Below are 21021 nucleotides of genomic sequence, written 5' to 3'. Positions count from 1 at the left end.
ATAATAGGTAAATGTTAGGAAAGTATTAATATCTTTTGCTAAAATAAGCCAGTCATGCTTAAGAATGCTTTATAAAGAAAATGAGGAAAAGTAGATGAATGATTTATTGCAGGAATGTCGAAGGAAGGAACAATTCATCCAATGAAGAATGTCCCAATAGTATCATTTGTTAAAAGAGGTTGATTAATATATAATCATAATAATAATATATATTTAATATATAATATATAATATAAAATAATGTTTTTAATAATCTTTCACAACTAGTCAAGTAGTACATCTTTATAACACTGCTTATGGGAGCAATAAAATGACTTGCCTTATAAGTGAGAAAGTGTTATAATGAGGTTTATAAAATAATGGACTGAGGTACAAATTACAGATGACAATAATGAACCCCCCCCCAAAGGCAACACAGTAGCAATTATAAAATAAAATTCTACCAATTTTAATGGATCTATGATCATACTTGCATTACTGAAGCTGTATATTGAGGGGCTTGACAGTGAGGGACAATATGACTAGCATGCACAAACATACTGTTCAGCAGCCAAAGCCATAATTTGACATGTGGAGGGAAATACACGGACTGAAGAAATAAATCCTATACAGAGAAGGATACTTAAAACAAGTTACAAAAATATTACATTCCTCCAACCTGGATAAATTGAACCCACAACTTAGGATTTCAAAAGGAATGGGTAACCTCTGGATGTTTCAGATATGGGTGTTCAGACCTCTCACCAAACATTTGTTGTTATAAATAGTGTAACCAACTCTCACCAAACATTTGTTGTTATAAATAGTGTAACCAACTCTCACCAAACATTTGTTGCTATAAATAGTGTAACCAACTCTCAAATATCCACTTTCAAGATGAACATCAATAAACAACAAGATTTTAATGGAGATGCATTGCCACAAATTTCCTTTCTCATAAGAAAACAGTATTCCCCAAATTTAAACAACTTTTCAATTGAAAGTAATCTTAGGCATACAAGTCTAAATCATTCTAAGGACACAAGACACTTCTGATTAAAACAAACAAAATAAAATCTCTCAAGGTTACTCACACACAAAAGCAAACAAAAACTTTAGACAAATATCATCAGTGACAGAAAACAGAAAATATGACACGTTATATATACATTAATAGCAAACATAATCAGAAATAAACATTTAATAACTTGTCATTCATGTCATATAAAATGGCATTATTAATTTAAAACAGTGTTAGTAACTCTGTATACTGAAAATAATTAATTATATTCTTCAACTAAGACTTAAATGAAGACTTGAAAAACAAAAATATAATGAAAGTGTTAATCACAAATAAAATGTATAAAAATATATCAAAAGAAAAAAAATTAAAAGGATAAGGGATTTATATGGAGATTGGGAATACAATAGAGCAGAAAGTTTTCCAATGCAATAAATTCAATTACAAGTACATATATCTGAATAATTATAAAAACAAAATACTCTGAAACTGAATGAATGTAAAAATAAAAACACTGTACTATTAATAAAATAAGCAAATCAAGGACATCTGTTTCAGATTTATGACTTGTTAAAAGACCAGAAATGCCTTTTTTGTGTAAATGATACAAGATGTCCTTACCCCCCCCCTCCCAATTCATACACACTACCTGATTGAGAGTTCCTGGTATATATTTAATTAAAGATGCTTTACATTGTATACAATGCTTATTCAATAAATGGACTGGATAACATTGGAGATATTGCCATATGAGTCAAGATTGGATGTATTGCCCTAAAAATTATTTAGTATGTAGGTCAACATTGGAAGTATTCCCTTATAATTTTTTTAATATGTAGGTCAACAAAAATATGCAAGGGAATGTGATAAGAATTAAACTCTGGCATAAATGACGGTGGAATTTCATATGATGTATACATTATTTATACATTTTTATTTCTAAATATTGCATTGTAAACCATGTATATTATATTGTTTTAAAGAAAAACATGCAAAAATGCAAACAGCATGAACTCAAAACACAAGAGGAAAGTACACTCTAGATTTTATACTTCTTTAAAACCATGATTGAGTTGATACTATGTCAAAATTTTTAAAATATTCCTCATCATTTAAGCAACTCAATGTTTTTGTACTGACTCACACTTTCGCTGCAAAATATGACAATCCAATCAAATCATTCAAATTTCAGCCAGTCTGTGCTCTCAATTAATCAAAATGAATATCAACAATATAAAATTAGATTTCAAACTTATGAACAAAGATAAAAGTTGGAATGTTTGACAATTCTAAAAGAATTACTGGTTGAAAAGTAACTGATGATAATTCTATTATTAGACAGTAACCTACACAAGATTTCTGAATGAGATACAAAGATGTGAGTTTATCCCATAGATAGATTTACTGTGTATAAATAAAAATATTGTCTTGGAATATAAACTCTTGTTACCTGCTTAATTAAAAATTCACCTAAATTCGAAGTGCAGCAATGAACAAAATGCAGATGTAACCTGAAAAACGTTAGGCCCAAAGTTTAATAAAGTTAAGAAACCTGTAAAATAAAAATTTAATAACTGTTTTGCAATGTACCAGTCTTTATCAGATTATTGATTACTACAAAAGGTAATTAAGATTTTGTCATCTTTTCTGAAATCTGATTTTTTTTTAAAAGAGTGATTTGTTGAAACACAATGCAATGTTCACAGAAAAAGGATAGATGGCAGAAGATTATAGCTACATATGGTAAAATTAATAACTATAGGAATAAATGTTTTTGAAATGAATTTATGAATAGTTCAGAAGTATAAAGTCTGGTTGTTTAATCAGGATGGACATTAAATTCATGCAGAAACTAATTGAATTAAACCTCCTGTCCTGTGGGGTCTTTCAGTTTCTTCACCTTCCACTTCAACTTGGGTGTGGGGCAAAGGGCTCTGTTTTAAAGGTTCTAAAATGTTGTGCATAGAACAAATTAAAAAGGTGAAAGAAGAGAAGCAATAAATATATAAATAAAAATTTACAAAGGTAGTCTAGGAAGACGCTGACATTTACCATGGGTAAACTTTATCCAAGAAAAATATAGAACAGAAAATATATGCTACAATATGTGAATGTGTATATACTTGTACATCTGGTGACAGAATGAAATGAATACCTGATTTTTTCAGTACCTCATGAAATGATGATGATAGATAAATAAATCAAAGAAGTATCTAAAATGGAAAGGTAATTATAATATCCATTACTGAACATAGACTGTCCGATTTAGAATACCTTTCTAAAGAAAGATGTATGATGCAATTTTTATTGACATTCCAAGTTTTGGGTGGTATCTGCTTGAGAAAAAAAACTAAAGCCATTAAAAACAAAAACTAAAGCCATTAAAAACAATCAAGATTTTGAAATAGAGACCCAAGTGTTTTCACACAGGTACCAAATTTCCTTGAAAGAGTTGATTTGCTAAATTTATGCAAAAATGGAAACCACTTAGCTAAGGACCAAATGAGAACAAATAAATATTATATGATTAAGTGAGATGAATTAATTAATACAGCAATTAATGGAGTAAAAGGTTCCAACAAATTTTAAAAGAATAAATAATTTACTGTAAACATGATAAGCGTACAATATGGTGATAATTCCATTCCATTCTTTTGTACAAAATTTGACAAAGTTTTATTTAGGAAAGCTTTTAACCCTGATGAGGCCACCTACCCACCCCCACTTTAAAATTGGACATGCCTCCTAGACCAGCTGAGAGGTGCCTACCAGAAAAAAAAATACTTTATGTGAAAAATTTAGCATGTGTCAATATCATTCAGCTGTAATCAACATAAAACACGTGACCATATGACAACTTATACAAACGTATATTCGTAAATAAGTCCTGTCGTTAACAAGACATAGTGAATGACTTCAGGACATGGTGAAAATGATCAATAAAAAATGAAAGTAGCTGGGTGTGCCAAAACACTAAACAAAATGGTGGACACTTAATCATAGAAATCATCAAATTAAACTGAAAGTAATTACCAAGAACATAAGGAGGAAAAGATAAAGTCAAGACAAATTTAAATACTATTAAATATAAATTGCAATGTATTGCTGTTGTTTAGAATTTCTTCATACAGTCTACATGGGTATTTCTAGTCCGATAAATCAGGCCTCCAAACTTGTGTTGATACTGATAGCTCAAGAGGCACAAATACATATCAGGGTCTAAAATGTACACTGATGTGCTGTGGACAGATCTGTCTACAAATATTCCTTGATTTTATTTATTGGTGACATCATACCCTAAAACTGTCTATTACTATCACACAGGTTTGGGGTTGATTTACAGCTAGATGGTGAAGTGCAGTAAATAAATCTGATGCACATTCCTCAGAGTTGACACAACGGAACATTTTCATGTAAAAGTTCATGAATTAAGTGAAACTAAGATAGTTTAAGATTTTTAGTCAAAAGGGTAACTTCATAATGAGGTGGAGAAAGCAAAGAGATGAGATGAAAACTCAACGAAGACAAAATGTCTTAATTGTTCATAATGACTGTCTAACAAATAAAATTAAAATGATAAAATTAAATGATACTAAAATGAACAAAGCTATTGAAAAAGTAGAAATATATGGAGGTGTACATTTGCTACAACCTGTGATAAAAAAATCATCAATTTTCATCTGATGATAATATGATGCATGCTACATGTAAGAATAACACATATTATCTAATAAATCAGAAGGACAATAATTTATAAATATGAAAGCAGGTTATAAAAATTAATATTCATCTTATGCTAGCCTGTGATTATATTTTCCAAGAGAAATATTGTATCAATTTTATATTTCCACTCAGAAACTTCTTTCAATATACATTAATAAGATTATGACCAAAGAATTTCACCTGACATGTTGTCAATTGACCAGTGCATTGTAAACATGTCAGTGATCACACATAGATTGGAAACATATCAGTGATCACACATGGATTGGAAACATGTCAGTGATCACACAAAAGAACCATGACTGACTCTCACTATGAAATGAATTCTTTTGTTAAATTTTTTTTTGTTTCCATGTATGTTCTTTCTTTCCTAAAAACAAACGAGAATTATATTACTAATCATATTTTCTTGCAAATGTACACAAAACACTAAAGAACGTACATTTTAAATGGCTCACATAACCAAAGGAAATCTGCTGCTTCAGTCAGTTATATACTTCTGTTAATAAACAAGTTTCATTATTAAGTAAAAAACACATTTGCTTCTACCCATTATTCAGTTGTTACAAGCAAATAGCCTCAATGCAATCTGAGTGACTTCATCACCTGGTAATCTTTAATAAGTGTGTAAGTTATAGATCCAATGATGGGAAGTCATGAAAAGTGTAAAACACTCGTCAAGGGAAGTAATACTATTATTAATAGTTATATCCAATTAGATGTGTACATTAATTTTCTAAGAGTCAAAATGGATTGTCACAAGTATCTCAGTAATCATGACCACACAATAATTTTTAAATATGGGTCACAAGAACCCATATAAGGAACCTGTCTGTGACAGACACACACATACACAATGAGAATGATGCATAGCCAAAAAAACTTGAGAGCCTGAACTCCAAGAGACTGAAAAAAGATCAGTCCATTCAAGTCAGTAAGTCAATAAGAATGGTGTGTCCAGGTGACCAGGTGACTTCTAAGAATATTACAATGATGTGAGATAATGAAAAGTGACAATTTAAGGACTTACTATTATTGTTAGTGGCATGTTGAGAAGGTGGTGTACTTGCTACAGTGGTTCATTAACATGAAATAACTTCATGTGTTAAGACTGGCTCGTAGGTTGAGAGATCAATGTTTGTGACCTGTTGCAAACAGGTATCTACTTTCAATTAAGAAAAATTACAAGATGGATAAATGACATTCTGGATGAGGGTTATAAAAGTGAAAAATACTGTACGTATTCATGAATAAGTCAGGTCCAATTACAAACTACACAGAACCAGATCAACTTTTCTGCCCAGAGTTTATCTGCCTGGACACAACTTAGATGTTGTGTGTACTCCATGAGCAGGTTGGCAAGTCCTTGCTACATGTCATTTCCAGGTACAGAACAGTGAACAATGCTTATATATGTACGCCAGTATCAAGTCAAAGGAATGTACTCATTCCAGGTTTATAGGACTGTGGACATTCTGACTATTTGGATGATCGCAGATGACAATGAATTTGAAATGTAGTTCATGTCTGTAAAAGCATTATAATTTACTATGTACATATATTAAACAAACCATGATATAGTATTAATACTTTACAATGATTAGTGGATTTTGAGAACAATAGTCATCTAGTGATGATTTGTTCCCACAGTCATCCAACAATCTCAGTTTTTATATGACTTATGCTAGTACATGTATTCTATTGCCCGATACTCCCAATTTTTATACTGCTTAGGCTACATTTTGTTTCTATAGCAACATTAAAAAAAGAAAATATTGATAGCTTACAATTCTAAAGGCAAAACTAGTTAAGTTACCTGACATCATATTTGGTTTGAAATAGTCTGAGGTATGAGAGATATGAACACAAAAATATTCACAAAAAGGCAGGCTGACAAATATATCAGTTACTAACGTGCAAAACTAGGGTACATAAGGAATCAATTAGACTCTACTGGAAGACGTATAAAGCATCAGACAAAACTGATTACCCCACATCCATGACACAGATGCCTACTTTTCAAAACCAACACAATTATGACAAGGTCCAAATTTTAACATTCTACAATGTTAATAAGGCTTCAAGATGGATACAACAAAATTAGTTTGTTATATGTCCTTGATTCATACAGCCAAATCGTTATCTTTCCTTTTTTCCTCTTTTTTCATGTTTATCCTTTAAACCTAAAATAATTAACATGTTATAAAATTCAATGGCATGGATGTTAAGAATTTCTACCATACAAACTAAAAACTGCCATATTCTATAAAATTTAATATTTTTTCCCTTTATTTGAATCTAGCAAGTTATCAATGTTAGACTCAGATGGATGCAGAAATGTTCAGTCGAATATGAGATGAAACAATGAATGAAACTTAAAAATCTTAAGGAAGTTTGCATGATTTCACCTTACTCTAAACTGGGTCTTCTATCAGACCCTGTTAACTTTATGATATTTAAAACTATAAGGGCTGTAAGAACCTTGTTAGTTTCATTTGACACAAACAGAAACATTAACCTGACATTAATCCAATCACCTTCTACAACAATTCTAACACTTTTTCCTGATTTTGTTCTGGGAGTCCTTGCACCGGGTGATTTGGGTGGTGACTGAACTATGGGTCCAACTGGAGTCGGCCCCCTAGATTGGATGGGGGAGTTCTCCCTGCCCAGTGATTTTTGAGATGTAGGGGTATTGGTGGGTCTCCTGACTGAACCTGGTCCTGTGCATGTGATTAGAGCATTATGGAACATGCATAAAAAAATGATGAAATTTCAAAAGGATTAAGGATAGCTCTTTGGTACTGCCAAATGAAAATTAGCTTATTAACAGTATTATGAATATATGGAGAATTAAACATGCAAATTAATGATATCTAGCTTTAGAAAAAATGAGAATACAAGAAGAAAATAATGATGAAAACCAGTACCTACACAATCTGAGTTAACAAATCTCTCAATTTAATGGCACAATAATTGATTAGAAAGAACTCTGTCAGTGAGGCAGAAATGGTCGCCTTCAGAAATGGCGATTTTACAATATATTAACTATAAAGATGACAAAGAGAACATGGTATATGGTTGAAATGTCTCCATAAAATGACTAAATGATTGTCACATTAGTTATGTGAAAATTGATGGTTTTTCATTATGATATTGGAAAAAAAATAAAGTGGGTTATATTATTAAAGTGATAAAGGAAATGGTAATTTTAAATAGCATGATCTGATGCTCGATATGAATATGAACAATTACAATGAAAATTTTGAAAGAGACAATATGAGTTAGATCGATGTATTTGATTACTTTGAAGATCACATACACAAATTTGGGTAAAACATTTATATTTACAAACATATAGAATATTTGCAGTGTGAAGACGATAGACATTAGAAATAACTGGCAAATTCAACCATGTACCTAATATTACCATTTTAAAAAAATACTTATTTAGTATCTTAATCAATTTCTTTAATCATTAACATTTCCAATGTTTGAATAATATCTTCCACCCTAATACGCACCTACAAAATATGAGTTTATTAAAACTCTCTTTCACTGTCATGTTTAAAATGAACACAAACTTTAAAAAACAATGTTGTATCAATGACTGAAATCTGCAATTAACATATTAATAAAGCTGTCAATTTCAACTGTTATTCTAAACAAGGCAGAAAAAGGTTAATATATATTTGAATATGAATTAGCATCTGTATCTTCATCATCCACAAGAATACAAAAGCTATGACATATTACCAAACAGATAATGAAATGGCGAGTGAATTATTTTTAACACAACACAATTAATGAGATCACATCAGTTTTCTGCAACAGAAGGCCTACAGTCAGTCGATTTACAGCAATTTGTGGATCAGCAAAGATTTTTATTGACTTTATCATTTCATTCACAGGATATTTTTTTTTTAATCAATAGAATTGTAATTTATTTTCACTATTTAATATGTGACAAGTAACCATGGTAACCATGTCATTTTAAATCCAATCTCTTCCAGATTTTCACAGTATTCTGAAATACCTAGATAAAAAGTGATGTTACATTGATGATGTCATGACGTAATGATGACATCAATTTGAGCTATAAAGTAAGCAGTAATTTCATAAAGAAGACTGCCGTAACAAAGTGTTATCTATATCCATGATTATATGAGTTAATAAGCAGGAACAATTTTCATCCCAAAAGTAATTAGATATAAAACAAAAGTCACACATGTTAGAATACAATAATCCATCTGAAATTAAATCATAACCATGTCTGAACATGAAAAATATTGACAATGTTTGCTTTGTTTTAAATAATATCAAAACTGAGATAAATCAAGTAAAATCAGAAATACAAATTTCAAGTCTAAGTTATTTAAATACTCCTAATAACAATAATAGTAAATTCTCGCTGATTTGGTAGTGTTGAGTTATCTATGATACTAAGCATGCACATGAACATGTTTGTACCAAAAATCTCTCTTTATTAGGTCAAATTAGGTTAAACCTGTGAAAATTAAATGAAAGATGTTTTAAAAATAAAGCAAACATGAAATAAGCTGTGTAAAAAAATTGAAACTGTATAAATGTTGGATGGTTAGATATTTAATTTTCCTCAAAGGCTGAAAATTCACCATATTATACCCGACGTCAAGCCTATCAAAAAAATATAAAAAAGAAAATCTTGGCAAATTATTATTTGGACTTTTCATTTCAAGTAAGTAGACTGTTTTTAAATTGCTGATAAGCTGCATTATCTACTAAGGAGTTCATCTGACTAAATTAGGAATTAAATGTTCTTGATACTTGAAAGGTACATGTAAACAAGGAGGAGGCAATTGTATGTGCAAAGCCCTCCCATTTGTTTGTACCCCGTTACCAATTTTGAAACTGAAAAGCATCAAGGATAAAACAAAATGAGAAATTCACTTCATTCGTCATTATGTTTATTTCTCTCCTGGTATACAGTGGCCAGGGAGTCCCTAACACTATCAATTTATTAGCATTTTAACGCAAAAAGAAGCTCTTGCCTGTAAAAGAAACCGACAGACTGCTGACCATCTATTTTCTGGTTTCTAGAACCATTCATTTCAGTAAAACCTGTCTCATATGCACGTAATATCTGCAATGTCCGGCTTTAATATTTCTAAACAAACTGAACAATAAAAAGGAGTAACTCTTGTATACATGTATTCAAAGAGAGGTAACTCCAAAATGTGTGGAATTAGTGAGATTATCAATGACAGTGAACTACATCACATTTGTTACTTGAAAACGGACTCACCCATGCAAATATGGTGACCATGTTACTAAAGAAACCTGGGTTTGATTCCAAACCCCATTAAGTTAACAGCATTAGGGACCCCTAGCAAAATTCTGGTTAGAAATTATAAATTGATGAATGAAATGATAAAGTTTTGTGCATTTTTTCATATCCTTGATGTCTTTTGCCTTTAAAATTGATTGGGGGTGGGGGTACAAACAAATGGGAAGGTGTGCGAATACTATAATATGCTTGGTAGAAAATGGTCAAATTCAGGAATGTTTAATGCCGATATCCTGATGATGGATAATTTAATCAAAATTTTCATTCTTACAGTTTGCCGTATGCATTCTATTAATGAGTGTAGAAATTAACTGCAGCCTAACTGATAAAGAAATGCAGAAAATTTTTCTTCATATTTGCTGTGTACATATGCAGACCAAGCCAAGTTTAATATGAAAATACTGATGAATTATAAAACCTGAAAACTTTTTTTTTATTACTGACATCACTACACTATGGATTGCTCCAACCAATGCATGGTGGATTGCTGTCATAACTGCAATAAGGAAATAAAGGTCTTGTACATGTGAGTTTGACAATGCAAATCTTTGTCTTATTATTGCAAAATGAATGAATCAGCAACATGCTGTCAAAGAACGTAAAATGCATATTTATGTCAGTAAAACCACCAAGAAATACATGTACCCTCAGATCCTTAAACAGATATTCGACCATTACCTGTTTAAAAACATTTTAAGGAAAATTTAGAGCAAAAGAATTGGGAGGCCTACTTCTCCTTATCATTACGACAAAAGCACACACGCTGACTTCACTGTCATAAAAGTTTTCAACAGTATATCATGGATTTGCTTGCAAATTTTTGTATTCGACCAATCAGGAAGCATGATACATTTATAGATGTGTTAGAATCAGAATTAATGACATCAGAAGACTGTGAATTACTCAGACCAAGGCATTATGGGTAACTTGCATCTTGCAATATTAATATATTAAGACATTATAGGTAACTTGCATTCTTGCAATATTAATATATTAAGGCTTTATGGGTAACTTGCATTCTTGCAATATTAATATATTAAGACATTATGGGTAACTTGCATTCTTGCAATATTAATAAATTAAGGCTTTATGGGTAATTTGCATTCTTGCAATATTAATATATTAAGACATTATGGGTAACTTGCATTCTTGCAATATTAATATATTAAGGCTTTATGGGTAATTTGCATTCTTGCAATATTAATATATTAAGATATTATGGGTAACTTGCATTCTTGCAATATTAATATATTAAGACATTATGGGTAACTTGCATTCTTGCAATATTAATATATTAAGGCATTATGGGTAACTTGCATTACTGCAATATTAACAGGATTACACATGTAACACACCAACACATCTATCTGAAAATAAAAACAAAACCTTGGAATTCATCCTTGATTGAGACAGACTTTGGTCTGGGTGGCTCCTCTTTTTCAGGTTCTAAAATTTAAGCACACAGTTTTAAAGTTGAAGTTCATAAAAACCTGTGCAATCAATGTTACCGTGGCAATCATACTCTGTAGAAATATTTAAGTGGGACAAAGGTAGAATTTTATAACAAGGGTTCAAATCCCTCCCAGAGTAACTGGACAAATATCTGTAACACAACAGCCAACTATTATTCTTGCATTATCAACTAGCTGCTACACAAATCACATTAGACAGATCAAGAAGAAAGGTATTTATACACACACCAACAAAATAGTTGTCCAGAATAGTTATTTTGCAACTTCCCTTTATATGGTTGACATCATAAATTGCACGTCAAACTGGTTACCAGTATATCTAACCTGGTCATGTAAAAATATACTGTACTAATTATGGTTACCCTAAAGAAACAAATTCATGGTGAGAATAAAGAACTAAACTTCTAAATCTGATAATTATGTAGTTGATACAGCTGGGTTCATGACAAGGAAGTTTCAGACCATTCACGCATTAAATTATTCAACAAAAGTCCTAATGTAAGAACTTAAAATTATCACTATATATATATATATATATATATATATATATATATATGTGTGTGTGTGTGTGTGTGTGTGTGTGTAAATGAAAATTATATTCATAGAATATACTTGTATATATGACATCATTACATTGAAAATTAAAAATGGATAAATTAATTAGGCAACAAAATTGCATATAAAATGTTCAAATATTGAAAAAACAATATACTGCACCCCCCCCAAAAAAAAACATATATATTGAGTAAAAGGAATTTCATTGCTGATTTACATACAAAAAACAAAAATATGGGTTTGTAATGTTATGCAGAAGTATTTTTTTAAAAATGTTAGAAAATAACAAATGAAACATGCACCCCAGAACTGAAAATACTGTTAAGAAAACAAAATAAATGTTATGCTGTTCTAAATCTAGGGAAATGAAATATGCAAAAATCATCATGCCATCAAACAGCGAGTAAAATACATTGTTAATTTATGTGAATAATATTTATGAATCCCCTAAAGGATAATTCAAAATCAGCATGAATAATCATTTTAAATAGTTCTTAAATAAATGATCTGTACCTATTTCAACTTTTACTATGATCCCATCATTCATAATGGAGCGTAGAAAACAATGTTGGTTGAAATATCAATAATACATAATAAAATTTTGCTGGATAAAACCCCAATTTTTGAGCTATTGGAACTTCATTTATTTTTGAAAAATATATGTTGAAAATAGGTTTCAGATGAAAATCTATAATAAGTGGAGTGCAGCAAAAATCACTTTCATTAAATAACCAACTAACCATGAAAAACAAAATATCTGAAATATCTTGCAACAGGGAAATAAGTAATAATTTGGTCTTTGTATTGCAATAAGAAAATACTATTATTAATAAATTTTCTCCTAACAACAAGCTGTCATTAATTGCACTTCAAGCTAATGACAAATTTGGCTTTAACATTAATTACATGTATAGGAAATTTAAATAAAAATTTTAGTTTGCATTTTTTATGTGAAAGGTGCATGTACCTGAGGAAAACAGAAACTAGTATGTTTATCCATGGATTAATCCAATCTTGGGATTAATGTACTATTGACATAATCATAACAGGAGATACAAGTCTTGTATCTGAGTACTTGAGGATGTAAATGGTTGATTTTTTTTAATACCTTGCAAAATGAGTTAACAGACATGTGTTAACAAAGCATGTCAAATGACAGTAGAACCACCAATTATATCCTCTGATCCTCAAACACAATCCTGTTATCGTTGTTCTAACACTCAAGTTCATTATCTCAGTTCTTCAACACAATCCCGTTATCATTGTTCTAAAACTCAAGTTCATTATCTCAGTTCTTAAACACAATCCCGTTATCGTTGTTCTAAAACTCAAATTCATTATCTCAGTTCTAAAACACAATCCCGTTATCGTTGTTCTAAAACTCAAGTTCATTATCTCAATTCTTAAACACAATCCCGTTATCATTGTTCTAAAACTCAAGTTCATTATCTCAGTTCTTAAACACAATCCCGTTATCATTGTTCTAAAACTCAAGTTCATTATCTCAGTTCTTAAATGCAATCCCGTTATCGTTGTTCTAAAACTCTAGTTCATTATCTCAGTTCTTAAACACAATCCCATTATCGTTGTTCTAAAACTCAAGTTCATTATCTCAGTTCTTAAACACAATCCTGTTATCGTTGTTCTAAAACTCAAGTTCATTATCTCAGTTCTTAAACACAATCCTGTTATCGTTGTTCTAAAACTCAAGTTCATTATCTCAATTCTTGAACACAATCCTGTTATCATTGTTCTAAAATTCAAGTTCATTATCTCAATTCTTAAACACAATCCCGTTATCACTGTTCTAAAACTCAAGTTCAGTATTTCAGTTCTTAAACACAATCCCATTATCATTATTCTAAAACTCAAGTTCATTATCTCAATTCTTAAACACAATCCCGTTATCATTGTTCTAAAACTCAAGTTCATTATCTCAATTCTTAAACACAATCCCGTTATCATTGTTCTAAAACTCAAGTTCATTATCTCAGTTCTTAAACACAATCCCGTTATCATTGTTCTAAAACTCAAGTTCATTATCTCAATTCTTAAACACAATCCTGTTATCGTTGTTCTAAAACTCAAGTTCATTATCTTAGTTCTCAAAATACAAGACTATCATCTACATTCTCCAACACATGACTATTATCTCTGGTCTCAGAGGCAAGGCTAATATAAATGTTCTCAAGTATTTTCAGCAACATTGACAAAAACATTAATTTTCATTAGTACTACAAGCACCACAAGCACACAAACGGACTTCAGTGTTATAACAGTTTTTAACAGTACATCACAGATTGGCTGTGGCAAATTTTCGTATTCTGCTCATCATGAAATACATTACATTTACAGATGTGTTAGAATCAGAATTATTGATATCAATATTCTGTGAATTGCTCAGATCAAGACATTATTTGTTATTGCAATATTATCACGATGGCATGGTGTAATACATGCATAAAATGACATTTCTATCGGAAAGAAAACCACCTTTGGTGAACTCACCCTTGATTGAAACAGACTTTGGTCTGTGTGACTCCTCCTTTTCATGTTCTAAAAATAGTACAATATTTTAAAGTCCTAGTTCATATAAACTTGTGCAATTAATATTACCATAGTGATCATACTCAGGATTCTGTGTACAAATATTTGAGAGGGTCAAAGGTAGAATTTTATCCCAAGGGTTCAAAGCTCTCCCACAGTACTTTGACAAACATTTGCACACAACAAACCAATTATTATTCTTGCATTTGGAATGACGTGCTACATCTTTTTTTAAATTAAATTCCTTTTAAATGAGGTTGGGGGTTAGTACACACAAAGACAAAACAGTTCACCAGATGAATTATTAGACATTCCAACGGGTATGGCAGACATCAGGTTAAATTATCATGTAGAACATAATGTACTAAACTGTTCATAGTTACTGGAAAGAAACATATTGTCTTTGGAGAACAAAAAGACTGCAGTACTCTCAAACTAAAATCCCTGAGTCAGTAAAGCAGATAGCATTGGCAGTATCTTGAAATTTAATTTGAAGTTGATGAAATAGTTGATTTTATGACGAAGAAGATTCAGACCAATAGTGAAATAGAGAATGAATTATAAAATATTCACTGGAACCATATACATACTCTCTCTCTCTCTCTCTCTCTCTCTCTCTGTATATATATATATATATATATATATATATATATATATATATATATATATATATATATATATGTATATATATATATATATATATATATATATATATATATATATATATATATATATATATATATATATATATATATATATTGCAACATATCACTATATAAATGCCAAATAAACGTAAAGAATAAACTTGTATATATGACATTACCAATGAGAAAGCATTAAATTAAACAACAGGTATATTAATATTGTACAATATTAATAAAACAACACTCAGAATGAAATAAACAGATACAAATTATGTACTAACACCTATACTTCTGATTCTAATGGAAAAATATTCTGTCCATGGATAATATACAAGAAAAAGAAGACAGAAATATAAACAATGTTTAAAAATATTAAAATAAGAATTAAAAAATATATGCAAAATAAATGTCAGTACTGTTCATGGCTGTTGTGCTATTCCAAAGTTTGGATATTTAAGCAAACAGAAATCATCAATTACAATGTGTCATGTCTGCAGTAAGGGGGAGGGAGTTTCATTTATGAAATCCGTAATACTGGAAGAATATGTATGCAACAAGGTAAAGAATCATCTACAAATTAATAGATTTTTCCAAACGCGAATGATCCGTATGTTTCAATTTTAATTATGGTCCAGAGTAGTCATCATGTAGTACAGAAAACAACCACTGGATGAAAATCAATAATGCTACACTTCTAATTTTTCCTGAATGTTTCCTTTTGAAACATCAAAAGGTTCTTGAGATAACAACTAAAATAAAGAAATACTTTGATGAAATGCATATCTAGACAAAATGTTCAACATATAAAAATGTCCAAACAATGTACATGAGTATATCGAGGAAAGAATAAAAGAATGGAAGTAATGTGACCTTGGGACTTGTATATCATGCAGGATGGAAGTAATGGGCCACTGGGACTTTGTAAAAATGTGTGTATCATGCAGGATGGAAGTAATGGGCCACTGGGACTTTGTATATCATGCAGGATGGAAGTAATGGGACCTTGGGACTTTGTATATCATGCAGGATGGAAGCAATGGGCCAGTGGCACTTTGTTTATATTTATATATCATGCAAGATGGAAGTAATGGGCCAGTGGCACTTTGTATATATTTATATATCATGCAAGATGGAAGTAATGGGCCATTGGCACTTTGTATATAATAGTATATCATGCAAGATGGAAGTAATGGGCCACTGAGACTTTGTTCATATTTGTATATCGTGCAAGATGGAATTAATGGGCCACTGCCAGGGACTTTGTATATCATGCAGAATAGGAGTAATGGGCTCTTAGGCCTTTGTTTATCTTTAAAAATATATCTGAAACAAGTTCCAGATGAACAAAATATAGAGTAAATGAAGTGGTGCAAAAATCAGATTGGAAAGATAAAAAATATACAAATATGTCAAGGAGGATTCATTGAAGTACAAGCTGTATTATGTCATCGATTAAAATTTGTATTTTAATGCATCAATGAGGATTCATTGAAGTACAAGCTGTATTATGTCATCGATTAAAATTTGTATTTTAATGCATCATTGAGGATTCATTTAAGTACAAGCTGTATTATGTCATCGATTAAGATTTGTATTTTAATGCATCAATGAGGATTCACTGAAGTACAAGCTGTATTATGTCATCGATTAAAATTTGTATTTTAATGCATCAATGAGGATTCATTGAAGTACAAGCTGTATTATGTCATCGATTAAGATTTGTATTTTAATGCATCAATGAGGATTCATTGAAGTACAAGCTGTATTATGTCATCGATTAAAATTTGTATTTTAATGCATGAGTTTTAAATGTGAGAACTTTTAAAAACATTGCATTCGGTGTTTGATATTGAAAAGATGAAGTACAAGCTGTATTATGTCATCGATTAAAATTTGTATTTTAATGCATGAGTTTTAAATGTGAGAACATTTAAAAACATTGCATTCCATGTTTGATATTTAAAAGATGCATGTACATGATGAAAGAAAAGCTAGTATGTTTAATCCCGAATTATTTACTTTAAATTTTAAACTTGATTTCCACATGCACAGTATTGCTTGATAATTTCAACATGCAACAGTATAGCTTGATAATTTCAACATACAATAGTATTGCTCGATAATTTCCACATACAATAGTATTGCTTGACAATTTCCACATCCAACAGTATCGCTTGATGATTTCAACATAAAACAGTACTGCTTGATGATTTCAACATAAAACAGTATTGTCTGATGATTTCCACGTGCAACAGTATTGCTTGATGATTTCAACATGCTACAGTATTGCTTGATAATTTAATCAAAATTATTCTTACTTTGATTTGCAAAATGCATTTCATAAATGGATGCAGAAAATGTAGCCTAAATGATAGAAAATACTGAGAAAGTTTCTTTCATCTTTCTGTGTGCTGATGTAGCTACTTTTACATGTTGTCATTGTGTACCAGGTGTAATGTGGGAATATTAATCATTCATAATCGGCTAGGTTTAATGCTGGAATATTGATGATTCAATAAACATGAAGACATTTATTATTTACAACATTCCAATTACATCAAGTGTTATTTGTGTTACTAAAATAAAGGCAAAACATCTATAATATCTATAATAATGCATTAAGAAGATCAGTCTTGTATCTGTGGGTTGGATGATGTAAAACTTCACTACCACAAAGGGAGTTTACAAGTGATATGTTAGCAAATCATATAAAATGCATATTTATGACAGAAACAAACCACATTAGCATCTTTAGATTTTTAACCACAGTTTCAGTTTAAAGACCATATCACCTTTTTCAAACACAAGACCATATCCTGTTCTAAAAGACACAACCCTATCTCTTTCTTCAAGCAGACAACAAACTCTTGCTTCTAACAGAAGATTGTCTCACTTACTTCAAACACAAGACCATATCTTTTTCTTCAGACATAAGACCATATCCAGAGGTGGCATTAGGAGTATGCGGGGCCTAGGGCCAACCATGATCGCGTGGGGCCAGAGTATCGGTATCTCGATTGGTATGCTACTGCAAACATTGATTATGTCTACACTAGATCAACTTTTGCGATTTGACGCACAAATTTAGTTTTTTCATTATTCATTTTAAAAAATCCTGCTTGCGGACAATATTTTTTAATCAGCATTTCCAATTTACAGGAGAATATTGCTGACAAACTCATAAGGACGACCTTAGGCCTGAAGTGTGGGGCCCCCTCAACAGTAAGGCCTGGGGCAGTCATCCCACTTGTCATCCCCAAACTTCATTCATGACCATATCCCTGTTCAAAAACACAAGACCATATCTCTGTTCTAAAACACAATACCATATTTCTGTTCTAAAACAAAAACCATATCACTGTTTTAAAACACAAGACCATATCTGTTTTAAAACACAAGACCATATCACTGTTCTACAACACAAGACCATATCACTGTTCTAAAACAAAAGACCATATCTCTATTCAAAAATCTGTTCTGGAAAATGCTGAAAACAACTGACTACCTTAAAACCTAAATCTCCTTAAAACTACATCACAGGCATATGCACTGACTTCTTGTGAATCAAAATTTGTTGACAGTATATCATGGTCGTACTGTTGCAAATTTTCGTAACCCACCAATGAAGAAATACATTATGTTATTAGAAGTGTTAGAATCTGGATTAATGGCATCAGTACACTGTGAATTGTTCAAGTCAAGGCATTATGGGTTACTTGCAGTATTGCAGTATTATCATGCTGAGATGTTTTAGTACTGTATGTGTATCACACCACATTTATTCAGAAAGACAACCTTGGATGAACTCACCCTTGATAGAGACAGACTTTGGTCTGGGTTGCTCCTCTATTTTAGCTTCTAAAAAATATCAAAGCAGTGTAAACACCTAATTCATTCTAAGCTGATGAAATTGATTAACGTTATACTTGATCATGTGCAGCTTGTATCAAAGTATTTTGCGGGTATAAAGGACAAGTGTTAGCCATATGGCTTGACCTTTGCTACAACAAATACTTACACACACCAAACTATGTATAATCGCTGTTTTAGTTGATCAACTATTTGTTACATAAATTATAATATTAAATAATAAAAACACTTTAAAATGGGTGGAGGAGGGTTTGTATGGTCAGAACAGTCCTCCAGCAGAAGTATTACATAATTCACATGGATAGGGTTGACTTCATAAATTGCATGTCAAACAAATTAAATCAGGCATGGGGATATGGGAATATACTTTATTAAACTGTCCAAGGTATGAGTAAAAATGGTGGATTGAAGGAGTGTACTACTTTCTGACTGAAATTATGTCTCAACACGGCAGTTAACATAGATATCTAAAACTGAAATGTAATCTCATACAGATGAGTGTATGACAATGAAGTTAACATGGATGACTAAAACTGAAATGTAATCTCATACAGATGAGTGTATGACAATGAAGTTAACATAGATGACTAAAACTGAAATGTAATCTCATACAGATGAGTGTATGATGATAAAGTTAACATAGATGACTAAAACTGAAATGTAATCTCATACAGATGAGTGTATGACAATGAAGTTAACATAAATGACTAAAACTGAAATGTAATCTCATACAGACGAGTGCATGACAATGAAGTTAACATAAATGACTAAAACTGAAATGTAGTCTCATACAGATGAGTGTATGATGATAAAGTTAACATAGATGACTAAAACTGAAATGTAATCTCATACAGATGAGTGTATGATGATGAAGTTAACATAGATGACTAAAACTGAAATGTAATCTCATACAGATGAGTGTATGATGATAAAGTTAACATAGATGACTAAAACTGAAATGTAATCTCATACAGATGAGTGTATGATGATGAAGTTAACATAGATGACTAAAACTGAAATGTAACCTCATACAGATGAGTGCATGACAGTGAAGTTAACATAAATGACTAAAACTGAAATGTAATCTCATACAGATGAGTGTATGATGATAAAGTTAACATAGATGACTAAAACTGAAATGTAATCTCATACAGATGAGTGTATGATGATTAAGTTAACATAGATGACTAAAACTGAAATGTAATCTCATACAGATGAGTGTATGATGATGAAGTTAACATAGATGACTAAAACTGAAATGTAATCTCATACAGATGAGTGTATGACAATGAAGTTAACATAGATGACTAAAACTGAAATGTAATCTCATACAGATGAGTGCATGACAATGAAGTTAACATAGATAACTAAAACTGAAATGTAATCTCATACAGATGAGTGTATGACAATGAAGTTTCAGAATGATAGTGAAATAAATCATAAAAGTACACTCTAACTTTAGAACTTAAGATCACTGCCATATCCATCCTCTATCTCTCTCTCTGTATTGTGAGTATTAAATAAATTCTGAATATTTTGATATAACTATTTTGTTTCCATGAACCTCTGAAAAACATTTAACACCAATTGACAGACAAAATATCCTTTTTTTAAATGATCTGCAGTTGCATGTGCAGCAGAACAGCCACCTGTAGATGTAATTCAGGTATATGTACCTGATTCTGTTATTGTCACTGTGACAACCGCTCTGGTGGCCGAAAGGTTAGAGCATCCGATTTGGATGCGGGAGGTCACATGTTCAAACCCCCAGCCGAGTGATACCAAAAACTTATAAAAATGGTACTAACAGCTGCCTCACTAGGCACTCAGCTTTAAGAGGTTAATCTTAGGACTGGTTTGCCTGGTGTCAGGTTAATGTGACCA

The 21021-nt window shown here is 31.1% G+C and overlaps 1 protein-coding gene across 17 annotated transcripts in view; it reads right to left on the bottom strand.

Moving 5' to 3' along the window:
* The window catches only part of LOC149790548 (outer dynein arm-docking complex subunit 4-like), a 69871-nt gene that overhangs the window by 7256 nt on the left and 41594 nt on the right, over positions 1-21021 (bottom strand). For 3 of the 17 annotated variants that reach the window (XM_089972595.1, XM_089972596.1, XM_089972597.1), the window contains 5 exons: positions 19078-19125; positions 14585-14632; positions 11436-11495; positions 7261-7446; positions 2868-2948 (listed from right to left, as the gene is read on the bottom strand). The exons of 2 other annotated variants lie outside the window; for them this stretch is intronic. In XM_089972595.1, coding sequence (XP_089828721.1) covers positions 2868-2948; positions 7261-7446; positions 11436-11495; positions 14585-14632; positions 19078-19125 — 423 coding nt within the window. The remainder of the gene's footprint in view (positions 1-2867; positions 2949-7260; positions 7447-11435; positions 11496-14584; positions 14633-19077; positions 19126-21021) is intronic. 12 more of the 17 variants (XM_089972598.1, XM_089972600.1, XM_089972602.1 and 9 more) reach the window with 8 other exon arrangements.

Source organism: Sinohyriopsis cumingii, chromosome 10 (genome assembly GCF_028554795.1).
Source record: "Sinohyriopsis cumingii isolate HCF-2022 chromosome 10, ASM2855479v2, whole genome shotgun sequence".
Classification (NCBI taxonomy): Eukaryota; Metazoa; Mollusca; class Bivalvia; order Unionida; family Unionidae; genus Sinohyriopsis; species Sinohyriopsis cumingii.
Note: the sequence above shows the minus strand (reverse complement) of the source record. Positions and strands in the feature narration are given on the sequence as shown.